The 20,356-nt window shown below is 49.4% G+C and overlaps 1 protein-coding gene across 3 annotated transcripts in view; it reads right to left on the bottom strand.

The window, feature by feature from the left end:
* Positions 1–711: 711 nt before the first annotated feature.
* LOC102096178 (transmembrane protein 263-like) overlaps positions 712–20,356 on the bottom strand; it is a 205,112-nt gene continuing 185,467 nt past the window's right edge. For all 3 annotated transcript variants that reach the window (XM_065064629.1, XM_065064628.1, XM_021287193.2), the window contains one exon: positions 712–5,516. In XM_065064629.1, the coding sequence (XP_064920701.1) occupies positions 5,230–5,516 (287 nt within the window). In that variant the 3' untranslated portion in view covers positions 712–5,229. The remainder of the gene's footprint in view (positions 5,517–20,356) is intronic.

Here is a 20,356-nt window from a genome sequence, read left to right as displayed (position 1 = left end):
CTGGCACAGCCCGGCCGTGGGGCTGCAATCCTGCCTGCACGAGGGCTGTGTGTCCCTGGGAGCATCGGGTGGCTCTGCCCAGGGTTAGTGCCCGTGGAGCGGGCGAGGTGGCCGGGGTGGCGTAGCTGGGGTGGCCAGCTCTGGCGTTCCCAGCAGCTGCACTGCCTGCCAGCAAATGCACAGGGTCTGGCTGCCCCACGGGCTCCCCCACAGCTCTGGGGAGGGATGTCAAACCACCTTGTCCTGCAGAAAGGTCAGGCTGCAGTGGGGGAACCAGGCTTTCCCTTGCTTCCTCAGCTGGGAAAAGTGGCCATGCAAACCTGCAGGAAGAAACAGCTGCTGTAGAGGCAAAATTTCCTGTCTTTGGCTGCTGAGATACCACCTTTTGGGGCTAGGCCAGATGTACCCATCCTGAAAGTCCTCGTGCACAGTGGTCTTTAAACCAACAGAAGAATGGAGTTTAGAAGTGTTATCCAAACTGTTTTTACCATTCTGATCAGGAAACGCGCCTGCAGCAAAATGGCTTTTGAATTGCAGTTGAAAGCCATGTCCTAGTTTAAGCAGGGACAGAGATTCAGCCCTGTTTGGTGCCTCTTGTAGAGCCCTTAGGGGAGAGATCTGATTTCCCAAGGAATCTCTAACATCTTCCTTCAACTGCGCTTCCTCTCTTCATATTCTTCCCACTGGAAACAAGAGCCAGCATAACCAAGGTTTTTATCCTCAAATTTTACTGTAATTAAAATACAGAGATGCAGAATATTCCCAGAAACACACTGCAAAACAAACCAAGCAAACAAATTCAGTAGGAAACCAATTACAGACAATGAAATGATAAAGAACAAAAGTGTTCTCCGGAGCCCAGCACTGCGCACGCAACTGCGTGGCTGCAGTGACGGTTTTGGGTTGCCAAAGGGCTCCTCGGCTCCCAGAGCAGCAGAGCTGGGCCCTGGCATCTGTCCCAGCAGCTCTGTGGCTCTCTCTAGCCATCTTCACATCCCCACTCGTGCTATTGTTTTTACAAGGATGACTTTGTAACGGAGAAACAGAAATGACAGGGACAAGAGCCAAGGTGGGAACTCAGAAGTGGGCTGAGATCTTCCACACGCAAAACACAGGAGGACAGACGGGGGTGGAAGACATGCACTTCTGTCCCAGTCAGTGGAGGTCCAGGGGCAGAGTCACCTTCTCTGCCCTCCCAGCCAAGATGAGTGTGGATGTTTAACGAAGGTCTAGGTGAGAGCTTTGTAGAGGTCTACAGAGGTGCAAGACAGAAAGACAAGGGAGGGACGAAAAAGAAAGTGAAGAACAATGAGATAAGGGAGGAGAGAACGTGCCTGTGTGCTCCCCTCTCAGCTGGGCCATGTTCCTTGGGCATGGGGAATGTCCAGCCACCTGGGGCACAGGGCTGTGTGCAGTGCCACGTCCCACCTCCACCATGGGGAGATCATGGCAAAAGTCGTAGGGAGATCTGGGAAGCAGGGATGGTAAGGAGGGAGCTGATCTGGCGCCTGGAAATCTGTTAGGCTCACTGATGTCACAATCACCACCACTATGGCAGCAGGGCACCCACCAGGTGTGAACCAACATCACACACCAAAACCCACATTCATCCACTTCCCTTCCCACACTCTTCCCTAGGACAAACTCCATCATATTAATCTGCTGACTCAGAGACAGTCCTAAGAAATAAATGCCCTTCATGCTCCACCTTTTCTTGCTCCCCCAGTCCTTGCCTCCTCCTGTCACCACTCTCTCTTCATCTTCTCACCATCACCTGAATATTGGCGATCTTCCTTGTACTAACTCACTTTGACCCTTCCTCAGTGCTGCCTCCCCCTATTTTGTACCAAACCTCCATCACTTCATAGCAATGGGATTTATGCACAATGTAGTTTTTGCAGCTCTTATGACAAAGAGGCGGTGGGAGAAAGGCTGCACCAGCGGCCCAGGTGGACTCTGAGCTGCCTGGAGTCTCCATAGTGTGGCAGGGGGAAAAGGATAGGGCACCAGGAGCCAGCAACCTCCCCATCTCATCCAGGTTCCACCATTCTGCAACCAAAGCTGTCAGGAGGCATCTTTGCTCTTGGATTGGGAACACCAACCCAGCCTAGGGCTGGGTCACCTGGATGAACTGAGCAGGCCTGGTGCAATAATAGAGACATGCTTTCCAGAGCCTTTGAGTCCTGCATAGCTACATATCCCTGAATGCCTGTTAAGAGGTGTGAGGCCCTGGTTTGGGAGTAGATTCAATACTGTACCCCTGACTGCTAATTTGCGCTCTTTTGTTATTTATGTTCCACGAGATTTCCATTAGCTGGGCTGTAAGAACAGCCAATTCTCTGAGTTCCCCTCACACCTCTTCTCCCCTTCTCCAGGCCATCCCTCAAGGAAATGGCCGTTTCAGACAAATGGAGAGATTTACTCCATTTACTGCCAGGACGCACAGAAGAGCAGAAATAAAAAGACAGGAAACCCTCAGGTACCCTATGGCCTTCCTTAATGTACCTTTATCCCATTTTTCACACTTAGCTCTGCACAAACGGTGCCTGCAGACAATGTCTTGGGAAGGATGTATTGCCTCCCCGAGCAAGAGCCTGTGTGGGATACTGGTTAGCCAAAAGCATGATGAGCTTCCCGCCACCTGCCCAGGGTGACTGGTAAGTTAAGCCCCTTAGATACCATCTAGGGCCTGGGAGAGGCAGTTAAGAAGAAGACTGTCTTCTGCCCCAGTTGGTAAGAAACCATATCTTTCTAAGAGGGTTAGTGACAGCACAGCTACTTAGGCACGAGCAGCTTTTAGCTTTGGGGTTAGAGCTGACTTCAGGAGCAGCCTGTGATCTGCAATGAGAAATGAGATGTGCTCAGGGAGAGCTGCGAGCAGAGATCCGCGCAGTGCCAACTGCCCTCCTGCTCTGCAGGGCGTTTGAGACAAAGGAAGAACAGACGAGACTTCTTCTGGCCTTGCCAAGTGCCACGAGCGTCCCAGCAAAGTGCAGGCACACATCAAGGCCTGATCTTTCTGTGAAGCTGCTGCCTTCAGAGACAAAACCAACATGTCTGGGTCAACCTGGCCTTCACAAGAACAAAAGAGACAGGGAGAGGAAACACACACACATACCAAATGCTGCTTCCTCTTCAAGAAACAAAGATGTAGGTTAAACCACTCTCATGCTATCAAGAGTAACACACCGTGGAGATCAGCAACTTCTTGCCACTGCAAACAGCAGGAACTACCCAGCAAAGGGTATAGAGAGACCAACACCAGCATGACTAGCACAGGGAAACAGTTACTTAAATCAGGCCCAAAATGTGGATTTAATAAAGGTCAGAATCAAAACTGCTTCACAAGCCCAAGAACATTCAGCAAAAATGGTGGCAGGGGTGGGGTTGTACTTAAATATTCCCTGATGTCAGAGTCCTAAGCACAAGACAGCAGCCAGGAAGCACAACAACCTCCAACGGGAAATGAAGATCAAGGAAGCTTGCTTCAATATGCAAAAGATAGGGCAGAAAGTAAATAATCTGCATAGACGGGAAAAAGGGGATATTTCACATTCCTTTGGTTTCAATAAACTATGCTCTTGGGCAACAAAAGGGAAAACATCCTCTAAAACATGATTTTTACTTTCACCAGGACCCTATATAGAATCTATATGCCGGAAGTGCCAAAGATGACTATGTGAACAGCTCCATGGCAGTGGCATGGTTTTGTTTATCTGGCTGAAGACAAGCTTGTGGCCTGATACCTACACAAACTCTAACACAGATGCATATTTATAAAATACGGCACAAGCACTGCTTCACTTGCCTATGCATCCAACACCTAACGACCTAGGCTAATCACCTGCCAAAGCCAGGAGCGGCAGAGTTAATGGTAGAGCCTGTGGCTTTCCTCATCCCGAGAAATTACAGGGAACCTTGGAGTGAGTGTGTGTGCATGTGTGTGTGTGTTTATGTCATGCCACACGGCCCTGTGAGCATCCCAGGCCAGGCTGAAGATGGCTGTGACTCCCAGATGAATGCAGGTGTCTGGGTTTCTGCAGCACTATGAGTGTGGGTGGGATATTTAGTGCAACACGGTCATTTAGAAGAGCCGGACTGGAACTCCAGCAGCAGTGTGTGGGGGAGGAGGAACTGCTGGTGCCCCGTACAGGCTGGAGCGCGCTCAGCCCCTTGGGGAAGCGTTTTCCAACACAGTGCAGCCTGCTCATGGCCAGGCCACTGCTCCTGGGGTCACAGGGAGAGCTTCCCCTCGCACCCTGCAGCAGAACTTGAGTGGCATTTGGAACACGCTTGCTCAGGGTGGCTAGTGACGTCTGTGGAGTGAAAGTGTGGCCTAGAGTCAAAATGCCCCTGTTGCAGATGGGGATACTGCCAGGACTTCAAGGATCAAACCCAAGGGCTCAGTTTGTCTCTCTGTGGAGCATCACCACCTGTGCTGCAATATTACAGAGGCCTGGCAGATGCCACTGTCAGCTGGGAATGGGAACACACAGCAGCTTTCATTCTCCTGCCTCTCACCAAGAAAATCTGTGCAAAAGCTGATGGCCCAGGACATATGATACCCTTGTGTGGCATCATCCCTGGAGCTGCTCTGCTGAGCTTGAGGTTTCCTTCTCTGAAGGGTGCAATTCAGCCACGCAGTGATTTGGAGCAGCTTGTGGGATAGGCCCTGCAAAGAAAAGGTAAGAGGTGCAGGGCAGGAGGGAGGCTTCCACCTCTTCACAGTATCTCTCCTTTGTGTCAATGGGACTTTCTTCTACAGTTATCCCCCAGGCAGACCTCCAAAACACACCTCCCAGAGCAAAGGGAATGGGTGTTTCAGAGGCTGTCTTCCTAGCTGAAGTTTAATTTGACCCATACTTCAGGCCAGGCACAGTTCCTTCCCCTCCCATTACTCCTACCATCTCCAGTTAGATGGAGCCTGACACCCTCTCCTGCCCCTCTGTGCTTACAAGAGCAAGAAGAGAAGAAGGAAACTGTAAGACAGAGACAACAGTGCCTTTAAAGCCCTCGGAGTAGGGATGGTTCCCAGTAGGTGACGGGAGTGAAAGGCATTGACAGCGGCTCTGTGAGCTCTGAGCCAGGCAGGCGGTGCTGAGCAGGCTGCAGCTGGAGTCTGCTCAAGTGCTTGACCCTCCCTGAAGCAGCTGGTTCCAACTCAAAGAGGTGCTGTGTAGGGGGAGAGTATGGGCAGGTTGATAGTTTGGAAGGGAACAGTGATGGGAATTAGTCAGCCTTGTCCTTCTTCTTCGTGGTGAAAGGGACTTTGCTGGCGACTGCGCTGCCCACGGCCCCAACGCCGCCGGTCACTGCTGAGACACTGCCCTTCACCAGTCCGACACCAGCAGCGGGGACGCTGGTCACAGCTGTTTTGGTGAGCTCCAGGCTCTTGCTGCCCACCCAGGCAACTCCTCCCAATGTGGCCCCCACGGCTCCCCGGGTGATACTGAACAGGCCGCCTGTCACTCTCCAGATCACCCCTGCCTGCTGCTGTGGATGGTCCTTGCTGGCATCTGTGGGGAGAGAGAGAAAGAAAAAGTCAGAAGAGTCCACACTACAGACCTTCTCCCTGGGCGCCTCTTCCAGCCCCGGAGGGTTCTCCACGACAGCACACGCTCCTGTGTGCGCAGTGTCTTGCAGCCCCAGACCTCTTGGTGCCTGAAGGAGGAACCAGGGCGAGCCCAGGCCTGCAGCATGGCAGTAGAGGACTTTGGGAGGGCAGAGAGTAGGAGCAGAACTGCCCATGTGACAGAGAAGGGAAGAACGCAGCTCAGTTACAGCCCCGAACTCGCAAGTCTCAGTGCTGCAATGCAAAGCAAATCCCAATAACAAAAGATGCAATTCCCCTCCCCTGCGTGTTGGCTAACTGCAGTAAATCACGAAGGCGAATGCCAGCATGGGAGGCATGAGCTACAGACAGCAACAGCTGATGTTTGTGTGGCCCCCAGGTCCTCCGAAGCATCTGTTTGGAGGCAGGTCTGCTCTAATGTCAGATGAGGGACTGAGGCACAGCACAGACCTATCTGTGAGAACTGTAATTGAGCTAGCACAGATAGCAAACTGCAGGAAAGATACAGTGACACAAACGTCACCTCAGGTTGTACAAGCCCTCCAGAGATCTCAGCTATGTATTTAATAGTGTTAAGACAGTGCTTAAGTTGCTACATTATGTCACTGCTGCTTTACCTGTGCCAACTGGATCAAAGCCAGCACGATATACCCACCCAAGCTGCCATCACACCTGCCCACAACGCTGCAGACATAATGTTCACAGCTCACCACTTCTTGGGAAAGGGCTGACTCTGAACTGCTGCTCATGGGATTCAAACCTGACAGCCCTCACGCCATCCTCCACACAATCCCCTTCCTTTGTGTCAGCTAACAATGCTGCACGCAGGCAGCGAAGGAGGAGCTGCTCTTTTTGTGGGGCGAGATATTTTGGATACTCCGACTTCTGATTCACTGCCAGTTCCGTACAAGAGATGAGTTACTAATAACTGCAAAAATACAATAAAGCAATCCTGGCAGGAAAGAAAGCAAGCGCCAGCTGGGAATACAGTATCCCTGGAGCAGCAGCAGGCCTTCTGACCCACTACCTACTCAGAAGACAAGCTGCACAGCACTGATGCAATAGGAGGGCTTTAGCCCCCTGCGAAATGTGCACCCCTTTTCCTGAGAAGAGGGGAAATGACAGGGATGGAAGTGGCTTTCTGAAAGCCTGCGTAAAAACACGGTGCAGTCCTGCCTCTGCAGAGAGCCCAGGACAGAGGCTGTGACAGCAGTGGCCAGTGTCTCGGGGCAGAGCACTGCAGAGGCTCCCGCATCTGCACCACACAGCCCCGTGCACACCCGTCCCCCGGGGACAGGCACTGGGACAGGCCTTGCACATGTCCCTGGGACCAAAGAGGGAGGCAGCCTGGGGGCGGCACCCCGGTTCAGCCGCCCACCCAGACTGGGCTGCACAAATGCACGCAGAACTAACCCAGGCAGGGGGTCAAGCTTAATGCAACTAATGGCAGGTAGCCGAGGGCTGCTGGCTGAACACTCTCTTTTGATATCCTAGCCCTTCCCCCTACACTCTGCTACACTGTCAGCTTCCCCCACACCCTTTCTCTAAAACCCCCTGAGAAGAAAGCCCCCCTTGCTTATCCAGCCCAGCAGCAGCTTGTTTTCTTGATTGTTAATAATATTCCAGGAAGCGGAAAACTCCACCTGGAAATCCCTCTTTGAGGTCTCCACCCGCTGTCACTTCCATGCAGATGAGAGCCGACACTGATGCAGGCCATGGATTTCCTTTGCCAGACAGCAAAGACCTTGGGAGTGCTGGGAGGCTGGCCCCACCACTCATCACGTTGTGGGGCCTTCGCACACTGCACACCCTGGCTGATGGAGATGTCAGACCTCGTCAGTCTAAGCAAACATATTCCCCTTACTGTTACTAACTTGTCTCACACAGTGTCTTTACCACATTTACTATTCAGAGTACTTCTGCCAAGCTATCCTGTGAATCCTCTGGAGTAGAGTCTATCATCCCATTGTCCACGTGTCATGCAACACAGTAGGGTCTCTAAGTGCTGCTTGAAAACAAGCTTTTTTCTTTTCTTTTTTTTTTTTTTTTAAACAAACCAACCAGAAATCTGACAGAAAACAGCAGCAGCAGGGCACAGATTTTATCCTTGGAAGCACCAGCTGCCCTGGGGTGCTGGATGCACACAGCTGGAGGGACAATCTGACCTTGCAGATGGATCAGAGCTGCTGCCTGTGCTGCAAGGGCCAGGGCAGACGGGAGGCCAGTCAGTCACACTGGGGACTCTCAGATGGCACCACGTTGTTTGTGGGGAAGGGGGATTTCCCAGGGCTCTTAGGAAACAAATTAAGATGTCTTCAGATTCAAGTTCCCAGCTTTCAGGCACTTCACATATTAGTTTAAGTAAGGTGATCTGATTCCTCTGACTGCATTTCTAGCCAGGGAAGAGAACGTGGCTTCTTCAGAGGAGGCTGTGTGCAGTAGCCTAAACTAGACTAGGCGTGAGCCTGAATTAGGCTGGGTGATGATCCTTTCGTAGATATTTTTGTCCTGGATTCTTCTAAAATCTGGTAGACCTTGGAGTCTTCTTGGAGCTGTATGTTTTCCCTTGAGCTTCTCCCTGACTGTACAGAGCTCTCCCTTGGGCAGGTCTCAGGACAGTGCCTGTGAGGAGTCTGGTGTTCACCAGCTCTGATGGCCTGGAATAAGTCTTAGATTACACATCTGTCTGATAATCTAGGCAGCAAAATGGGGCCAGTACATAGTTTCAGGAGTAGCCTAAGCAGCTACAATTCTACCCAGTATACAACATATTACTTGCCTATTCCTCAACAATTTCTCTAAGTGCCTTTTTGCTCCTCTCCCTCAACACTACTGAGACCCTGTGGCTCCATTTCCAGTTCAGTTTCCAGCCCCACAACTGCTGCACACTGCTTATTCAGTACAGCCATTTTTGTGTATTGTGCTCAGACCAAGGGTGGGAAGAACAGAGGGGTCCAGAAATCCATGAAACTGTAGAGCCAGGACCCTACTCAGTAAAAATCAGACTGGTCCTCCAAACGACCACCATCCTCTGAGGACAGCAGGTCTTGGTGTTCCCACTCCCCTGTCTGGGGAAGCAGGATCCTTTGCATCCCAGAGGACTGCAATGCAGAAGCTCTGGGCATGAAATACCTGCTGGTGTGCCCAGCTGCAGAATCAAGAGCCGTACCAAAGCAGCAATAATCTTTGTGGCTCTTCCCAGGTAAACTTGCATCTGAGGCTACCTGGAACCCCTCTGTAGGAGGATTCAGCTGCCCAGCTATCTGAACAACAGTAGTGTGAAAATACCTTAGATAATATGTGAATGCCTGCAGGTGTGTAGCCTGGGACCAGAGAGAAGGAGGCAACTGCAGACAAGATTGAGGGGGGATGTTACTCTGCCAGCAAAGAGCTAAAACACGTCAGAGAAAGTGTCAGGAAATACTAATGAAGAAAGACAAGGACAAAGGTTCCTTCTGATTAAGATAGGCAGAGACAACAAAGCTGCAGCACGCTGAAGCACCAGTGCTCATATGCTGCCTGCACCTGGCCTGCAGCATCTCTCGTGGTCCTTAAAACTCTGAAGTAGCAGGGAGGAGGGATGGAGCACCTGGCCCTAGGAGGTGGAAGGCTGTTCCAGAAGCCTTCCAGTGCAGAATAGAAGTTGTACCATAAAAAACCCCCCACAAAACAAAACTCAAACCAAACACCAAACCCAAACAAGCTCAGGTTTGAATAGATGAGAAAAGATAAATCCCTTGTGACCCCAGTCACAACGGGCCACAGCCTAACCCGGCAGCAAACCAAAATGGGTCATATTTGTTCTATATTCCAGATGATGTGTCAAAAGCTTTCTAGCCATCCCTGGTTAGTTTGTCTACGGGACTGCAATAAACCACACAGTAAGCTGTCATGTAAAATAAGGATCAGATTTACAGTACAAATTAGTCTCTCAGACAATGGAGTGAGCTAAGCATTTTGTTGGCACAGAGGAGCCCAGATTAAGGGTGAGACAGACAGCAGAGATGAAATACACAAAATAATCAGAGAGACAGACACACAGCCTGAGCAAGGGAACAATTCTGTTCCCTGGGGCCAGCCACAGCCCATGCTGCTCATGAGAGCTTTTCACCATCTGCCAAGCCCTTTATCCTTCCATCACTGACCTGGCCTTTTCAAGGGTCCCTTCAGCTTCGGTTCACTCCATGTCAGCTTAGAACAGAAGAACAAGAGAAAAGGAGGTGAATAAAACACACTCCTGTATGAACACCAGCTCTTTGGGCTGGGGTTGACTCCCCACACAACAGGTTCTTCTCCTAGGCCACAGCTCTCCCATGTCCCTGCTGTCTTCTCTCCAGAGCCGGGCTCCTGCCTGCTGGGGCTCCAAACAAATCTGGGTTTTCTCCTCTGATCCTGATGGCATCTATGGCTCAGGGCAGAAGTGAGATCAGTTTGTCGGTAATGACAGATACAACTTTCAGAACTGCCACAGTGACTCCTCGGGGCTTTGCATCACATTTATTGGTGAGACGAAATGATAGCCTTGTGCTGGTGCCCACCACAAATGGCACAGGTGTTATTCTTCCCCTCGACCCGTGATAAGACAGGCAAGGAGAACTCTTTTAAAAGGATTAATACAAGTTGTTCTTTCCTCCTAACTTACAAGAACAACTTCAAGCCAGGAAAGCCATGTCAGCGAGCGGCATGTACGGTTTTGCATCTTCAAGACACTTTCATCCCTGCTGGGCCCCAGGCGAAGGAGCTGGGCTGGCTCAGAGTCCAAAACGTAAACAGCCAATGTCATCAGTCTGTCCCTCAGCAGAGGAGAGGAAGGGATGACGTCGTTACTTCAAGCCTGAATTATGTCTCTGGCAGCTATTAAGTAACCACTGGTGGATTTAGGCAGGTTCCCCTACCTAGACAATGTCTGGTCTGGAGGAAGGAACAAGGGGTGGAGGCTCAGCTACCCACACAGTCTAGTCCCAGCTTTGCCCAGCTGATTTTTAAGCAACACTGAGCAAATCGCTCTGACTTTTGTTGCCTCTGAACCACTGAGACTGAGAATGTGTGATTTTCTAAAAGCCCTGGTTGTTGAGTCACAAAAAAGCATGTATGGGGGGGAAGTTTCCAGTCCTGATATTTCTTGGAGAAAAACCTGAAAGTTTGATTCAAGTGCACTCGTAAGGCTCTGAGAACCCCAAATGGATTATTGTTATTTTTAACCTTGTGATTTTTCTGAGCCTACCTCAATTTGAAATGCACGGGGCTAGCACTGCTGCTTCTCTTCCCCTCCTGTAAAGCGAAGCTGAAGTTAATGATCCCTATTTCCTTGTATTGCTCTGCTGCCACGAAGGTTAATTAGGTACAGTTAGTGAGGTGCTTTAAATGGGGAGATCGTGTTTCTGTCATGACTGGTGCTGATAGATTCCTGTTGACATTCTCAAGAGAGACACCAATGACAACTTCCAATTCTTTGGAAAGCTTGCCCCCTCCACACAACGCCAGCTTGCTGTGTGGAGCTACACAAGTTTATCTTGTAGCTGCGACTTCCCATTTGGGTGATACATTCCTCTTCCAGTACAAGCAGCTGAAGCAGGCAGAGACCAGTCTGAGTGCAGGGCACAAACGAAATGCCGCTGTACGGCACCTCGCAGGACCCTTCTCCAGGTAATGGCCAACACTGCCTTCTTCCAAGCCTCCTGACTGCAGCTGGAGAATGCTTAGCTGACCCTCATGAGGCACAGCTATACTGAGCATTTATGTCTGAGATGAAGGAACTACCATTCACCTCCTGTCATTTTAGGATCAAAGACGTAGATCCTGCAGTGTCACAGATGAAGCATTAAAGGGAGCATGACAAAGTGTTTGATCTTTAAACACTTGTGCTTTGCTCCCACCATCAGTCCCACGCTGCAGCTGGTTGGAAACGGCTTCGCAGGCTCGGCAGCTGTGGTCTCCCCAGCCCTGCTCCACCCAGGCGCTGAATGCTACAAAGCAAGACGGTTGCCACCAGCAAAAAGCCTAGAAATGCCACATTGAGTTTAGCCCTTGAGTTTCAAACTTCAGCTCTGCAATCAGCTAGACACACTTGCTTCTCCCTGCAAAAGGATGGTTCGGGAAGCTGCTGCACGCAGCAAAATGGGGGCAACTGTCTCCACCACCCGGCTCACCCCAGGGCTCTTCACTGGCACAATGAGCTTTAATTGTTCCTTGCACATGCCCCAGGAGCAGTATTAACTGCTGAAGAATCTAACCCTGAAGCACTGAGAGAGAAGGTTCAGGAGGGTAAATGAATGGCGATATGGAGTGGCTTGTTTTCCTTGGCTGAGCCTTCAGGGAGAAGCAAATGAAGCTCTGACTCTGGAAGCACAAGGCTTAGAGTTGGCCGGGAGTTTTCTGACTCTTTTTGGTGGGAAGCGTTGTCTCACCAAAACAGAAATTGCTCGTAAAGACATGGTGGTCTTGTTGAAACTTCCACTGAAAAGAGAACTCAGGGAGATCGGCCTCAGAGCAGCTAATAACCCAGTGGTTAAAACATTTGACCAGCAGTGAATCAGCCCAAGGACACCCCCCAGCCTCACACACACTCGCTGAACAGCCCAAGCAGCAGCTGAATGCCATTTTCAGTCTTTTTTGTTGAACTGCTTCCCTTTGCAAGAAGAGACATTAATTGGAGAAGAAATATAAACTTGACCTCTCACTTCCAACTACTTTCAGTAACAAAGCCAGGATCTGCCCTGAGATGGGTTTCTTATTCTTGAAAAAAAACCAGTTCTTTTGCTTTGCCCTTCTGCAGAAGACGACTGTTTTCTTGATCCAGAAATATTAATATCTCTTTCATATAGCTGTAACAGCCTGTAAGGAACAGCCAGAGTCTCCCTTCAACCAGGATTCCCTGGGGCCTTTTTGATTCTTAATTCCTTATTTCCTCCCTAGGTTCACAGGATGTCAGCTATTCCAGTGGCACAGACATGGTCTTTAATGATGCGGAAGACCAGGATGGCCCACAGCCCGGAGGTCATGCTCCTTCTGCTCTAGAAAAATGCAAGGAAGTTGCAGGACAGACAGCACTGTCTATTAGAAAGGACATAGATCAGGTAGGAGCCTGGACACCCAGCTCTGTTCTCAGTGTTATTTGAACCAAATGTTACCTCCCACCACCATGTGCAGGTTGTTAGAAAGATGAGCCCACAGGCGAGTCCTAGAGCACAGCTACAATGTCTACTTGGGAAGAAATCTGGACATAACATTTCTATCTCCATTGCAACATCTCTTTTTCTCAATGTCAAATATATGCAGGAGGTTAGGCTTTTGCTGCTGGTCAGAAAGGTCACTAAAAACCTACAGGATGTCTCAAGGCCACTCATAGCATGGAGAGATGATCCTCAAAGGCGTCAGATTGCAACTCACCCCGGAGGACTGTACATGACAGCTGCTTCCTCCCCACCCTCGCCAACCTCTGGGTCCTGTGTGAGAAACTGCAGTGATGCATTATGGCAAGTATGGACAGCTATCAGCTGGCCTATGCCTTCCTTCTCCATTGTGTTAAAAGCATCAAAAGTGTCCATCACACTTTGTCCGAACTTTTATGTCCCTGTCTGTCTTCAATTACCACCCTCTGCTCCATCTACAGCTCCTGAGTCAGTCAAGAGGCTTGCTTAAAAGCCTGGCAAGGAAGAGCACATAAAGCTGCACCAGTGGCTTCTTTTCCTACTGGAGTCTCATCGCTGCGACACCGAGATTTTGGATCGCAAGGACAGGAATTGTCTCTTGTTGTGAATATGGGCTCTTGATCTCACTTGGGGATCTGTGGGTAGAACTGGAATAATCCAGTTGACTCAGTGATTTGCAGTGGCCTCAAGCTTTAATGGCCTGAGGAAGAGAGCTTTCAGACATGAAATTATATTCCTTACGAACAACCTTCCTAGCATTTCTGCCTAGGCTGAAGAGACCATCTTTTTAAGCCTGCTCTTTGACCCATGCAAGCTCAGCTCTTGTCAGGGCACATCACCTACTCTGTCAACTCTGTAACAGCGGTTGCACATTCTTTATTGAGCTGCTTTCAGCTGCTTGTGATAGTACCTGGCACAAAAAGACCCCAAATGAATCAGAGGTTCCTGTTAAACAGCCTTGTTAATTCAGCTCTGATAAAGACACAGGAGAAGAAAAAATCAATATTTGTAAAATGAAAAAGGACAAAATCCATAGAGAAATAAAGGTCATTTTCATGGTTCTATGAGGCCCTTACAAACAATGGAGGGTAAACAACATAATCCAAGCTTATGTAAGAAATGACTTTTCTTCCATGCTCTAGTGCTACCCTGTGTATTTTAAACAAAGGCACACTCAGCTAAGCCTCCTCTGTCCAGTGAGGCTTGAGTCCTTTCCATGACAATATTGCTAACTCACAATTTATCAAAAAGTGCCTGAAGTTTGGTCCCAGCAGCAGTCTGGGAAGGGGCATGAGAGTGAAAGACAGTCATGTCTAACCAGCAGGAAGGTGCTACAAGCTGCCAAGATCAGACATCAAAAGTCTGCTTTGCTTGTTCATCAACTGCCGTGAATATTTTGTGCAGTCTGCCACCTTATTATTAAAGGCTTAATCTCTCTATCTTATGGAGATGCATGTTTGTCACTCAAGCATTTTACAGCTGAGATTTCTTGAGAATTTGTCCAAAAATACTCTCAGTAAAGTTGGGAACGTATCCTGCCTTGCTAAGACAGAAAGACCCAGGTTCAGGCATTTCTTCTTCCCACTCCTGGAGCAGCTGAGCCATGGATGCTGATGCTTTCAGTAGGATGGCTGGCACCAGTGAGAAACCCAGAAGCTCCCCATTTATTCTGGTTATGTGTTTCCCATACCTCCCCTTCCCCCCACCTCAGGCATCTGGAGGAACTGAATTAAAAATGGATGGCAGCTCAAAAACCAAAGCCACAAATTTTAACTGACCTAAGGTCTGAGTGAAGATTTTTCGACTGAAACAACCCATTCATATCAGAGGCTATCCAGGAGTACTTCTGTCCATCCAAAGAATAGCGAGGCAGTTAACGTAAAGGCTGTGTGCTACAGAAGCAGCTGAGCTGGGGATTTACTGGTGAGGCACAAATACGTCTGTCTTCTCACACTTGAGCACGCCAGCAACGGGCAGGATGGGACCTTTGTTATTCTGCTGGTGGTAGGTGTTTGATGGCATAGTCTCAAAAACTCGTTCCCCATCTTAGCTGTCAAGGGGAGTGCTGCAGTGATGAGTGGGCAGATATGCTGCCTCTGGGAGCAAACACATGAACAAGCAGAGCATCCCTCTCCCACAGCCAGGCTGAGCAGGGAAGGACAGGACCCATTCACACCTCAGACCATTAGATCTATTCCAGTGCAAAAATCACCCAGCTCTACATCCAAACCTCTTGTGTGTCCCCTCACCTCTGTCGCTTCAAAGTGAGCCAGCTGGTCCTACCTGTCCTGCTCCTGGTGAGCCTGCCACCTGGAAATCTCTGCCCTGAATGCATAAATTAGAGGTAGCACTAACGCTGGCCAAGGAGACATCAAACCTCCTCCTCTGTTCTGCACAGACAAAGAGCTGCTGCTTAGGAGCGTGAAGCTGTGTGACAGTTCCCTTCACTTCCTTCCATATTCATGTTTTTGCTCTTTCCAGGGCAGATTTCAATACAGTGCAGCAGGGATCCCACGTGCACTCGGCTTCCTGGTGGGTACTGAAGGGCTCTGCCTGGTGCTGCAGGTAAATTGGATTTCTTCTTTGATGTCATGGCAGGAATGCCATGGAGGCAGGGTCTAGTCTGGCTCTGAGACATGCTGGGATATCTAGGCCTCCCTTTGAGATGAGTGCTTCATATAAGAGGCATATCTAGAACAAGAGTTACTCTTGCCCACCTCTCCAGCACTGCCACCAGCTCAGCCCCACACTCACAGCCCCTCCTAGGAGGTCTAAGCTTGCTTCCCCCACTACCCACCAGTGATAAACAGGCTTTGCTTTACCTGAAAGGGAAGAGCCCCTGTCACCTCTTGGCTTTCTCATGAGTCAGTCTGGATTCTTGCTCAGGGTATTCCCTGTCACTGCCTATAGAAGACTGGTTGACCATAAAGTACCGGAATCGCAGCGTGTGTGGACAGGGAGCCTGATTTCCTCCCTGCTCTGTTCCCAGTTCTCCTGAGGAGTTTCTAGTCTGCAGTGCATCTCTGTGACATCAAACAACCTCCCACCAGTTTCAGCAGGACCTTCCTTATCTTAAAGGTGTCCCTTCACCCTGGTGAACCCAGTTCCCAGCAGGGATTTCACGTGAGACCAGTATCAGGAATATTGCTAATGCTTCTGCTCTCATTCATATTATCAACTGCTGAATATCCTCCCATATGCCTGACTGGGACAGCAATATGCTGGGGAAGGCTGAAAGCCTGGAGAACCTGAGGCCCCGCCAGGATTGCCACCCTTCTCTGGTACCTACCTGTTTCGAATCGCAGCCAAGCAAAGCCAGACTTTGCTCTCAGAGCAAAGGGCTCACTGGAAAAATTCAGCTACACACCTACAGCAGCCTCTCAGGTCTCCATGTTAAGACAACATTTACTGTCTTGATTCTGTAACACAGCCCAGCCTGGCAATGCTGTCAAGCTTCTGCTTTCGGGAATTGAAGAGCAACATTATCCTTCTACGCGGATTCCTCTTAAATTTTCTTCTGCGGTTCTGTACACATGGGAAGCAACAGGGCAGAATGATTAATTCCTTTAGAAATGAGGGAGTAGCCAAGGATGCTTTCAAGTACCATGGTACAGAGCTGTGTGATCTGTGTGTCAGGTACTTTCCCAGCTTTCATATCAAGGTGCCCAGCTCAGCTTGTGGTCCACATGCATGCACACACTACCCTTGTTCTCGACTGGCTAAAACCTTTAAAAACTCCAGATTCCAACATGCCACACTCCAGTTTGGCTAGTGTAATCATTACAGAAACTCATTTGCACCTTTATTTTCCTTCCTTTGCTTCCAATCAGATGCATAGAGGGAAACACTGGAGTGACATGAATCTAATCACAGGCTGATGACACAACAGAAATCCCATCAAGCTATCTTCCAGTCCCAACAGGCCCTCCACTGAAAGAAAACAACTTGTCATGGCCTGGAGAACCCTTGTGTACATTGTGTCCACAGCAGGGATTCTTAATGGCCTCAGTAGTCAGAAACTGGGTTTTATTTTAGAAAGTACAAACAAAAATCCTTTCTACTTAAATACCCTCCTAGCTCTTAATGGTGCTTTTCTGAACTTTTTTCCTAGCAACAAACCAACTCTGTATTAGGGAATTCCAGGCAGGAAAATCTTAATTCTCCAACAGCGCTACAGCAGAACCCAAATGGCCTGGGAGAGCCTGCACACACATCTCACACCTGCTGTGCACGAGCACACATCTGCTCAAGCAAAAGCTCTGGCAGCAGGATGTTCACAGTCCTGTTCACCATTCAGCCAGAACAACCTAAAGGGACCCCTTCAACCTTCAGACACCTTCAGCTTGGGAATCCAGCTGCCACCACCAACCCCAGCCCAGGCTGCAGATCTTGCCACTCCTAAATGCTGAGTCCTGTTTCTGAAATGGACTAAAAGACATGTGGCCCCTCATCCACACCTTCTAGATTTCTGCTTCACAAGTTTTGCAAGACTCCTGTGGCCGCATTCAAGCATCTTTCCAGCTAGGGGCCATCCTGAGCACAGATAGATGCTGTCTGCTGAGCACTGAAGGCTGCTTTTCCCCTACAGCAACAACCTGGCTGGCTGAACTCAAGCTGGCTGATGGCAGCACCTGGATGCCATCCAAAGGCTGTAAGTTTCTTGCAGCTAAATGTGTTTAGTCCCTCTCCTAAGCCACAGTCTCCATTACACATGTATTGTTTATGACCCCAATTATCTCCCAGAAACTGGTCCTTGCCTGCAGTTAATAACCAAGGCTAAGTGATCAACTGTTAGAACTTCAGGAAACTGGTTGTTAACTTCTCTGTCGACCAAGTTCAGAGTCTCTTACTGCTATTAGAAACTCAGATTAATGATGCATAACGGAGATGAGCTCTCTTGTGACACAGCTATGCAAGGGGGAAAAGAATCACTCCTTTTTCCTGGAGGTATCATCTGAGCAGGGAGCAGACCAGCCCTCCTTTGACTCTTCTTCTTAGCCTCCCTGATGTCTGGGAGATGACAAAGAACATCTTATTTTGCAGAGTACTTTAAATTTTTCTTGGGACCTGGATCGCCTGGGCAAGATCTATATGTAAAATGGGCTCACTCTCCAGAAACTGCTTTCAGAGACCTCTTCTAAACTGGAATTCCTACCCTAGTTATTTCAGATTTCCAGCAGTTAACAAGAGCAAGCTAATATTGCAAACCCCTGTGGGGCAGGAAAATGAGACTTCACTTCAGAAAGAATGGCTACACAGACCCAACATGCAGTGTATAGAAATGTATCTCAGGTTTCAAGGGGACATCTACGTCCAGTAACAGACGTATTGTCAGCCTTTCCCAGCCTACTCCTCACAGGCTCATTTGTAAAGCAGCCCTCCAATAACTCATCAGAAAATAGTAGCTTCAATTCAGAAAAAGCTAATACCGCTTCCCTTTCCCAGCTCTTTCTTGTCTTCTGAATGCTAATGGGAGACCATCAGCCTCACACTCGCAGGCTCACAAGGGCCATTTGGTATCTTACAGGACATAATTTTCTCAAGAGATTCACCAACCCCTACTCCATAAAGCACGGAAGTCTGATTTTGGGGAACTACCCCCTTGGTCTTGGGCAGCCAGACTGTCCCAATCCACACAGAGTCACTCTGAGAGCATCAGAAAAACAAACAGAGGAAGTGCAGCTGTGCAACTGTGGGGCTCTGGGACAAACGGGCAGTGACACGGGAAGGGGTAGAGTAGCCAAAACAGGCGTAAGGATTCCTAGCACAACATTAGGAGCTGGCATCTACAAATGACTTTGGGTGCAATGAGCTCACTGCCCGAATCTTGGAGTGTGACTGCCTTCTCCTGCCACCAGATACGCAGGGAACAGGGGATGAAACAAGGCACTGCTTGCTTACAGGCCTTCTGCAGCCAGCCTCTCCTGCTGAGACACCTGCCCCTCCAGCTCCATTCTGACATCTGAGGAGTCAGCACTGGGACAGCTGTTGTTCAGTACCCCTTCATCAACACCTGCTATATGCTGTCCAAAAGACATCTGTTCTCCTACCACTCCAAGCATCAGCTAGGAAGAGTCAGACAAGGAAGGAAATAATTGGGCACCTTTGCCCATTTGATCAACTGCTGGATGATGTAAGACTGCAAGAGTGTGTCACCTTGGGTGAGAACCAGGTGAGGATAGATGCCTCTGTGCTATCTGAAGATGGTGAAGGAAGACCCATTGATAGTCCGAGGAAGCAAAAGTTTTTCTGGTGGCATGAAGAGGACGCAAGGATCATCCTGTGCTGATGAAACAGCACTCAAAGAGTGGAATACGTCCTGCAAAAGTTCACTAGTGCTTTTTGTGTCCTGCCCAGTCCATTCCCAACCACAAAGCCCATAACCACACAAACATGCTGACACTTTCTAATGAAAGTGGAGCACTATTTACTGTGTCTGTGGCTGCCATCAACAGAGAGGCTCTGCTAGAAGACACCCCAGCACCCAGCTGTCCCACGGAGGCACCTGAAGTGCAACTGCAATAAGCACTAACCAATGGTTGTTGTGTGATGCCATGACTGTAAGTCAATGGCCACAGGTCCCAACACCAGTTAGTGACCACACAACTTACAGGGAGCCCGTGTGCCCGCGTGGCCCAGAGGGGAGCTGAGCAGCTGCTGAGTCCTCAGCTGCCATTCTCGATCAGGGCTTGGCAAGAGCAACGTGGCCACCACTCCCAGAGGCTGCTCAGGCAGCTTTAGAAACACGCTCTTTCATCCTTTTGCATGGATTTACTTATTCACGTATTCTCAACAGAAGCGCTAACAGCCATAATTGGATCCATTACTGGGGTTATTAGAGCTCTCAGTCACTGCTGCTGCAGCCTCGTGCAGTGCTGGGGAAACACACGGGAAGAACAAACAGGGCAGAGGCACGGCCAGCGGCAGGGGCTTTAAAATTTGTAAAGTTGTTGCTGTGGCAACTAAAACAAAATTTCTGGCAGGGACTGCGAAGTGTGGGGAGCTGTAAACTTCTCCGTTGGTGGAAAACATTGGTCATGTCTCTGGAAGGGAGGTGGAGGAAAGACAGAAAGAAGGACTCTTTTCAGACACTGCTGTAGCAAGAGCCAAAAATGGTCTGCTTGCAAATTTGTCCTTATGGAAAGCCCTGATGACGGCTGGATTCTGCATACCAGAGCTTCCCAGGAGCCAGTGCCTGGAGACAGAGCTGGCAGGTACGGAAGAGCACTTCTAGGTATTCACTCCAGCTGGTCTTGAGTGCCAGGAAAGCAACCGAACTGCTCCACAGACAAAGGCAGTGTGGGAGTCCCCTTGCTTCTACCTTTACCTGCCTCCTCTGTCCCATAACCTACCCAGGGTCTCCATAGAAAATGAAGCTTGTCTGGGAATTAACTTTCATTGAGATGACGGATTCTGGAACACCAAACTTTCCATCCATAAACAGTGGGAAATGGAAAAGCAGTCGTTGGGTAATGAATACTAAAATCTGGCTAGAGAGACTGAACCTGATCTCAGAACACACTGTAAGTTTTCAAGATACTCAGTTCTCTCTGAGAGATCAGGACAGCAGTAGCCACCCGGATGAAACGTCACATATCCTGACAAACTTCAGAAGGTGTCCACTACTTCAACA

The sequence above is a fragment of the Columba livia genome, chromosome 5 (genome assembly GCF_036013475.1).
Source record: "Columba livia isolate bColLiv1 breed racing homer chromosome 5, bColLiv1.pat.W.v2, whole genome shotgun sequence".
In the NCBI taxonomy this organism is placed as follows: Eukaryota; Metazoa; Chordata; class Aves; order Columbiformes; family Columbidae; genus Columba; species Columba livia.
The sequence above is the reverse complement of the archived record's forward strand: the minus strand, read 5'-3'. Positions and strand labels throughout refer to the sequence as shown.